Raw genomic sequence first — 8,318 nt, 5'->3', positions numbered from 1 at the left:
CTATCTACCTCGACAATCGTATCGTCTTCGCGCTTGACGGCGGAAAGGTTCTCCTCCCCTGCCTCCGTGCCTGCCTGCCTCCCTTCCTCTTCCGATATTTTTGACGTTTCCTTTGTTCCTGATCCCACTACATGCTCCTCCTGCCCTTGTTCCATTCCCTCCTTTCCTGCTGCTGCCTCTCCTCGTGTCCTCCTCTACCCCTGGCCCTCCCCGGCCCCTCCCACCCTCCCTTCTCCAACTTCACATCCTCCTCCTCCTCCTCCTCCTCCTCCTACATCATGCTCTCATCGTTCTACATCCCCCCCCACCCCCCCACCACCACCTTCATTTCCGCCTGCGACTCACGCTGCTGCAGTGGAGGCCGGTCGCGCTGGATGACCTCCTTGAGAAGGCGAAGAAGAAGTAAGAATGAAGTCGACGAAGAGGGAGACGAGGAGGAGGAGGAGGAGGAAGAGGAGTGGAGGAGAGCATTTTAACCGTGGGAATGAAATGTAATCGTTACAATCTTCATTCACAAATAATTACAGAAACAAACGGAATGTAGCAATGGGCAAGAAGCCTCTACAAAGGAAAAAGAAACAATCACAACAGAAGAAAAAGGAAAACAACCATCAGCAACTTCTCTCAAGCGCTTCTCCCTTCTCCTTCACTCTCCTCCTCCTCTTCACGCCAGCAACGCCCTGTCCACTCCTGGCAGTGACTGCCAACCCCACAGCTGCTGCAGGGGAGACGCCGCCACTTTCTCCTGCGGAGCAGCCCGGCATCCTACAGGAAGTCCACGAGGAGGAGTTTGACCTTGGTCTCGTGGGAGCTCGAAAGCAGCTGCACACTCGCTCATGGGTACCTGGGCAGGAAGGGAGCGAGGAGGGGGAGGAGAAGAAAGGAGAGGAGGAGGAGCAAGCGTGATGGTTCGGTCGTAAGAGTCCACGCAGAACAAGCCCTGGCATCTGATCAGCACCTCGACCCCGCTAGGGGGCCTGTGCTTGCCCTCCATGAAGGTAGTGATCCTCTCAGCCTCCTGGAACGACATGCTCTGCATCGGCCTGCTCTCCAGAAGCCTCTTCACCTCCTCCACGTAGAGGATGTTGTGGTTGGGTCGAGCCTCCGCTATGCATCCTCCTCGCTTCCCAAGGATGACCTCTCTGTTCTCGCATGCCCGCAGTGCCGCTGCTGCGTCCATGAAGCTGACGAAGTTGACGAACGCACATCCGTCCATGAGCTTGACGGGAGGGAGGCCATGGATGGAGAGAGAGCACAAGGAGCCAAAGACGCCGAAGGTGGAAGACAGACTTGCCTCGTCCTCGTCATAGACGTTGCCAACGAAGATGGTGAAGTTGGGAACTGGCTCTCCCTTGATGGAGATCGACAGGCGGCTGCAGTCCATGGGAGGAGGAGGGCACCTTCCCTCTCCAGCATGGAAGCGCAGATGATCGACGTAGACCCTGAGCACATTCTTGGCGAGATGAGCGCTTTCAGCATCCTGGAAGTTGAGGTAGGCAAGTTGAGGGTAGGCTGGGTCGGTTGGCAAGCGGTCGAAGACAACTTGAGCGCTGCACGGGAGGGGCAAGGCAGGCGGAGAGGAGGGATGTGACAGAGGAGGAGAGCAAGAGGGAGGAGAGGGAGGGAACATCCCGGAGTGTGGGTTGGGGATCTCTCCCTGCATTCCCATCGGTGGAGCAAGAGGAGGAAACGAGCTCGTGGACAGGAATCCAGCATGCGGCCCTGGAGGACCGGGAGGAGGCATGTTGGATGGAGAGGGAGGAGGGGCAGAGGAAGAAGCAGAGGAGGATAAGAGGGAGAGAAGCTGAGGGAGGGTGGCCCCATGCGGGACGCCCTTCATCACTAAGGTTTGATTTGGCGGGTAGTGCATTTTTGTGCAGTTGGTCAGCAAGTCGGGGAGAAGAGAGAAGAACTTGGTCTAGAGGAAGGGGAAAGATTCGTAGGTATGATGGTAACGATGAAGAAACGGAGATGGAGGAGGAGGGAGGATGGAGGAGGGAGGAGGAGGGGAAGAACGTGCGTAATCCTCGTACGAGCGAAAATGCAGGAAATCAATCAGTCAGCAGGAAGGGGGTGGCAAATTAACGTGGGGGTGGGGTGTGTTGATGATGGTGGGCGGGTAGGTCATCAGTATTATGTCATGGTAGGGGTGGTAAAATAAGGGGTAGGGGTGATCAAAACACTACCGAATTAATGGGAATAGATGTTTAGCAAATGTGGGTGGGGTGTACCAAGGACACGGTGTATATGTACCAGGGGAGATATTGGTGGGGTGGGGAGAAAATCGTAGGGTGGGGTGGTGGGGCCGACTGGAACAAGGTTTGTGGTAAACTGAAGCGTGGTTCAAAGAGGGGTGGGGGTGTAGAATTGGGGTATTTGATCAACAAGGGTGGGTAGATGGTGGTAATCACATAAATAAGGGGTTGATTTGATGTGGTGTCAAGGTTTCAAGAAGGGGTATCAAAAATAAGTGTGGGGCCCTTGGGGTTAGTCACGACAAATTTATGGGTAGTCGTGGTGTTGGGGTCTATTTGAGGGGGTGGGGGTGAAAATTGAGTGTCAGTCAGTCAAACAACGAAAGTTCTACGAATCGTACATGACAAGGGGGTGGGGTAGTAAAAGGGGGGTGGGTGGATGGGGATGGTATGATGACTGGCGAAGAAAAAGAGTAGAAAATAGGGGTGGGGCGAACGACAGCCTGGAGTATGAGGGGTGGGGTGCTGTCAATGGGTTCCGGGGTAGGGTATGGGGTTCAATTTTGTATTTCGCTGGGAATAAATAGGTGGGGGTAGGTCAAAGATGGGTAGTAATATGGAGGGGCTATCTTTGAACTACAAAGGTGGGGTACTGAACAGGGGAAAATTGGGTGATCAAGGAAAGGACCCCGTGTGATGGGGTGCTGTTGGGGAATGGGGGGTGAATGCCCGTAGGAGGGCATTCGGAGAGTGACAAGATGGTAGGCGGGGTGTAACAAGAGGTGAGGGCAATAGGGGTGCTTTAGATAGGGGGGTACAATTAACACTTCAGATTGTCAGGGCAGCTTATTGAACCGGGTACTTTGAAGGAAAATATAGGGTGCTCATTGGACACAAAGGCAGGGGTACTATTCTTTGAGGGGTGGTGGTAGGTTGGCAGAGAGAGTGATGATAAAATGGTGGTGGGGTACGGACAATCTTTGACTGCACAAAATTCAAGAAGGGGATAAGATATGACCCCACCCTATCTAATGAGTTGAAGTTGGTGGTCAAAGAGGGGTACAAAACAAAGCAATGGGTGACCTCTTGAGATTTGAATGGCAGGCAGATGAAGCACCGGTCCACGGAATTGGACCGGTCCATTCTGCTGATCAGGTCGTAGCAAGTCACCGGGTTGTTAGGGCGAGTTAAAATAAATTGAAGAGGGGTAGGGTGATGTTACCAGAAGGAGTTAACTGAGGCCTTTGAGGACTGGTCATGGAGGACTGGTCGGATGGTTGGGGGGTGGGGGGTGAACATTTTATGTCAATGAGGGGTGGGTGGTCGCTCTGTGTGGGTGGTCCGAACCAAGGTGGGGGTTCAAGAAGTAATATATATCAAAAATATTTTTAAAAATCTTTGTACCTGGGAAGGCGTAACTCAGTTTCGGTTGTCAACGAAATAACTCATTTTCGAAAACTTGCTAAGTTGTAGAATCCGAGAACACAACATTTCGTCGTGTACTCACACGTAGGTCCACACTACCCCACCCCATGCTATCTCACCCCCCTCATAGCACCCCACCCCCTCCAATGCCCGTTGCGACCCTCATACTGCACGTCACTACTGACAAACGGAGTCACGTCCAACTCAGATTGCCCTCATCCCCGCTCATTCCATGTATGAGGGCTTTAGAACATGAGGGCGGGGCGGGCCTGCGGGCGGGCAGCGGGGCGGGCCTGTGACAAACCAGCGGTCGGTATGAGGGACAATGATCGAAGAACGTGGGTACCCCTACCTACTCAAACACCCATGGATTCATCCTGAATTGGATGGTGGTCACGTTTTTTGGGAGAGAAGGGGTGGTCAACCATATGAAAAGGAGGGGTCGAAAGGGAGGGATTGAAGGGCAAATGCACTAAGGGGGTGGGTAGTTGCTGCACGTGGAGGATCTACGGCAATGGTACGAGAGGCGATTATTCTTCTTTCCTCCTGCTCCCCCTGCTCCCGCTCCTGCTCCCCCTGCTCCCCCTGCTCCCCCTGCTCCTCCTGCTCCTCCTCTGTTCACCTCCTCTATTCACCCTCCTCTCTGCCTCCGCTCAGCCGCTATTCTTCCTGCTCTTCCACAACATTTATCTGTCGATGCCCCCTGTCGCGTGATCTCATATTCCCTGCACCTGCCCTTGACCTCTCTTGCATTGGTGGAGGCTCGATGATGAGACCAAGAAGCTATGCGCTCCCTCCGACTGTCAGTGAGGAAACAAACTGCTTTCACCGGCGCACTAAGAGCCTTGTCCTCAATCATTAGCAGAGAGATGTTGTTATCGTTCACCTGACACCTGTAACAGGTCACACAACTTGCGGCTGCGAGGGACGCAACGAATATGGTCAACGTGGAGGGGACGCATCAAGGTTTCAGATGATGATAAAAGAGATGACAAGACAGTCATGAGTTGGTAAGCACACGTTGATGTGTATTCTTACCCATGCATTCGGTATCTCCAAAGCCATCGCGTGTCATCGCAATGATGGCATCTGGTCGTTTTGAATGCTAGATAACTCGTGGAATTTAGTTTGATGATCTCATGTTCTCTTGATTTCATCTTGGTGTTCCGCATACATCCTCTCTCATCCTTGAAGGATCCTGATATGACACCAACAGATCTTGTCCAAGAGAAGTGAACATCGAGACGGGGTGGAGCTTTGAACATAATGTTCAGGGTATGTGAAGGTGAGGTTCGCCGCTGTGTTGTGCATGTCCTCTCCCTGTTGTCGGCATGTGAAGTGAGAATTCCTCGTACACGTTCATCATACGTGACACCCAAGAAGATTATTTTGTCTGATGCCACTGAACCACTACAACTGCCTCTGATGATCTGATTTGCCGCTCATGCTTCGTGCAGGTCTCACACAAAGTCTCTTCATCTTCTACTTATCTCTTCGATGCACCAACACTGCAAGGTAGCGATCCTGTGAGTTTTCACATGACGCACGTCCCTCCATGCCGAACCTCTGCATGGTGAAGGCATCTCGTGACTGTGCAACACGTGCTCGTCTTTCTTTCACCGGCATGAGATTGCTCAATGACATTCTGGATTGTTCTGGGACGAGACATGTGCTCCTTTGTACATCTGCCTTGTTTGCTCCCCTTCATGTCTTTCTGGTTGCTCTCCCGCAAGCAAGCACATCCCTCCCCGCCCAGCCACCTCATGGCGAATGCGGCTCGTGATCGTGCGAAAGGGTCGGTCTCTACACCTCTAGTGCTAGCAAGACGATGATGCACTGGCGATCAGGGACTGGACATCTCCCCCGCTTCCTCCCCTCCTCCTCCTCGTCCTCCTCGCCCTCCTCCTCGCTTCTCACGTCTGAAAACGCAGGTTAGGAGACCCAGGGGGGGGACCGGAGGACGAAGGTCGACACGTTGATGGTGAGTGAGGAAGAGAGATGATGATAATGACGATGCTGTGCGAACTGCAAACGACGAAATCAATCACAAAAAAACACCATCTTTCGGGGATGATCCGAATGATTATAAGTGACTTCTGATGTTGTGAAACTGTTTATTGTCTCTACCGATGGTCTTTTTTTCCATGCTGATGTCTGTCATGGCAGATTGGAGGGAAACGAAACTTGCGAGTATGAGAGTGAAAGGAAGTCAATAAGATTGTGCATAATCTGCCCATTATTGGAAATGAAATGGAGAAAAACCAATCTCTAATTTTCTCGTTCTTTTCCTTTAAGGCATTTCATCTGACAGTTCCATCTTTACTTTCATACCTGCTTGTCTTCGTTCATCCCTTATCCCTCTGCACTCCTTGCCTCGCCCTTCGCCTCCTGCTCCTCCTCCACTCCCCCCCAGCCCCTCTCTACAAGTTCTTCCCCCCTCCTCTACGAGGCTTCCTCTACCTTCTTTTAGAGGGGGATCGTTACGGTAGTAACCCCACCCCCACCCCCATTTTGGTGACCCCACCCCGACTATTCACTTTCACAGTAGATGAAATCCCATCAAAATCACCTCCACTACCCGTCGTCCTCCTAACCCTACCCCCATACCAAAAGGGGAGCGCACTTCTCAACTGCCGCCATGCTGGTAGTTCTTGTGGGAGCCTCCGCCTCCTCGCATGCTCAGCGTCTTCGATCAGCGCTGCCCATCCCCCTCCTCCCCTCCCCCTTCCCTGCTACAGCCTCTCCTCCTCCCTCCCCTCTCCTCCCCGCCAGCATGGCTACCTCTCCCAAGAAGATCGCAGAGGCAGCGGCGGACGCAGTGGAGAGGAGGGGAGGGGGGCTGCTGGCAGGGTTTCCGAGGACGATGGAGGAGGCAGAGGCTCTTGAGGCAGCGCTGAAGAAGAAGAAGAAGAAGCTCTCCTATGTCATCCTCATTGACGTGAGCTTATCTTTCCATCCCACCACCACTGCTGCTGCTGCTGCTGCTGCTGCCCCCGCCCCCGCCGCCTCTGCCCCCGCCGCCACTCGTCCTGCTCCTGCTACTCGTCCTGCTCCTCCTCCAACGCCAGCTTCCTGCTCCTTTTGCTTTGCTCTCTCCTTCAATCCCTCCTGCTCTCCTTCCCTCCTCCCCCATTGCTCTTTCCTGTACCTCAACATATCGCGCGCATGATTGTGACCGTCAGGATGGGGACGAGGCCTGGTTCGAAGAGGCGGACGCCATGCTCGCGTGGTACGACGAACGAAAGATGCTCAAGACGGTGGACGGTAGGAAGAGAAGATGGAAGAGAGGAAGAGGGAAGAGGGAAAGAGGGATGATGATGATGATGATGACGATGCTGATGATGATGGTGGTGGTGGTGGTGATGATGATGATGATGACGACGACGGCGATGATGATGATGATGATGATGGAGATGATTATGATGATTGGGAGGAGGAGGATAGAGCTCACGGAGGCCTTCAGGGACTTCTTTCGACGAAGTGGTGGAGGAGGACCTCCTGCGCATCATGCACGAGCTGCTGGCGGAGGAGAGGACGAGAGCGATGATACAACAGGACACGAAGTTCGTGGTTGAGCCGCAGCTGAGTGCAGACCTGGAGCAGTCCTCTTCCTCCCTGCTTGGCGGAGCTTCTCAGACTTGGCAGGATGCGGAGAACGTGCGATGGATCGATCCGAGGACGATGGGGAACTCGGTCTCACTGGGAGGAAGAGAGTCAGTGCTGCTGTCCTCCATACGCCGCAAGGAGTACACGTCGAACGAGAGGTAACGGCAAGCGAGGGAGGAGGAGAGGCAAGAGAAGAGGATGAGGATGGGAAAACCAGAGGGAGAGAGTGGAGGAGGAGGGGGGAAGATGAGTAGGGGTGGGTGAGGCAAGAGGCGAGAGGAGGGAGGAGGCAGTGAGGGGGGTGGAGCAGGAGCAGGAGCAGGAGCAGGAGCAGGATATTATTTCCTGACGCTACATGCAGGTTGAGGATTGACATGCGTAGGCACGAGAGGTCAAAGCATGATCCCACAGACAAGTACGCCACGGTGAGACCCTCTCCTCCTCCCCTGCTCTCCCCCCAAGCTTAGACCCCAGCAGCCGCTGACCTCGTCCATGGTGGTGGGATGGGGCGCAAGGAAAGAAGGTGAGCTCGAGAGCCTACGGGTTGTGGGTGAACGAGTTGATTGCAGAACTTTACAAGAAAGATCCAGACATGTTCCATCCCCGGATGAAGTCAAGGTGACTCCTTCTCACCCTCGTCCTCCTTCTCGTCCTCGTCCTCGTCCTCGTCCTCCTCCATCGTTCCTTTTGACAACACAAATCTTCAACTCTACTTCACAGCTCTCCCTCCCTCTTCAGTGATCACGACGGCAGGGAAACCATGTTTGCCGAGGCTTTGATTCTCGGACCTCGTCACCCCTAGCCTTTGGACCCCTACCGCCCTTCCCTCCTCCTCCTCCTCCTCCTCTTCCTCCTCCTCCATCAACTTCCTGCTTCCTTGAGCTTGTTGGGATTGACCTGCTCAAGTCTAAGAAAAACCAGAAAAATGAAGAGAAAAGCAAAGCGATGAGAACAGAGGAGGGGGAGGAGGAGGGGGGGGTACAGAAGGACGAGGACAAGGGCGAGGAGGAGGAAGAGGGGGAGGGGGAGGGGGAGGGGGAGGACGAGGAGGGGGGAGGGGGAAGGGGAGGAGGGAAGGGAGGAACTGGACTT

At 53.9% G+C, this 8,318-nt stretch overlaps 3 protein-coding genes across 3 annotated transcripts; 2 read left to right on the top strand and 1 right to left on the bottom strand.

Annotated features, from left to right (window-relative positions):
- Window positions 1-508: 508 nt before the first annotated feature.
- GUITHDRAFT_165912 (hypothetical protein) lies at window positions 509-1,840 on the bottom strand (the record flags this gene model as incomplete). The annotated part of the gene is made up of 1 exon (XM_005822620.1): window positions 509-1,840. One exon carries the CDS (start codon window positions 1,838-1,840, stop codon window positions 665-667), a length of 1,176 nt encoding a protein of 391 aa, XP_005822677.1. The 3' UTR covers window positions 509-664.
- Window positions 1,841-4,120: 2,280 nt separating this feature from the next.
- On the top strand, window positions 4,121-5,871 carry GUITHDRAFT_155422 (hypothetical protein). Its single transcript, XM_005822619.1, has 5 exons — window positions 4,121-4,137; window positions 4,523-4,630; window positions 4,837-4,905; window positions 5,078-5,601; window positions 5,787-5,871. The coding sequence occupies exon 4, from the start codon at window positions 5,288-5,290 to the stop codon at window positions 5,450-5,452; it is 165 nt and encodes a 54-aa protein (XP_005822676.1). The 5' UTR covers window positions 4,121-4,137; window positions 4,523-4,630; window positions 4,837-4,905; window positions 5,078-5,287; the 3' UTR covers window positions 5,453-5,601; window positions 5,787-5,871.
- A 405-nt stretch (window positions 5,872-6,276) lies between these two features.
- Window positions 6,277-8,165, top strand: GUITHDRAFT_155421 (hypothetical protein). The gene is made up of 7 exons (XM_005822618.1): window positions 6,277-6,558; window positions 6,803-6,884; window positions 7,084-7,384; window positions 7,588-7,651; window positions 7,704-7,749; window positions 7,796-7,844; window positions 7,980-8,165. Exons 1-7 carry the CDS (start codon window positions 6,394-6,396, stop codon window positions 8,026-8,028), a joined length of 756 nt encoding a protein of 251 aa, XP_005822675.1. The 5' UTR covers window positions 6,277-6,393; the 3' UTR covers window positions 8,029-8,165.
- The last annotated feature ends 153 nt before the right edge of the window (window positions 8,166-8,318 follow it).

Source organism: Guillardia theta, assembly GCF_000315625.1.
Source record: "Guillardia theta CCMP2712 unplaced genomic scaffold GUITHscaffold_122, whole genome shotgun sequence".
In the NCBI taxonomy this organism is placed as follows: domain Eukaryota; class Cryptophyceae; order Pyrenomonadales; family Geminigeraceae; genus Guillardia; species Guillardia theta.
This window is presented reverse-complemented; position numbering and strand designations above follow the sequence as displayed.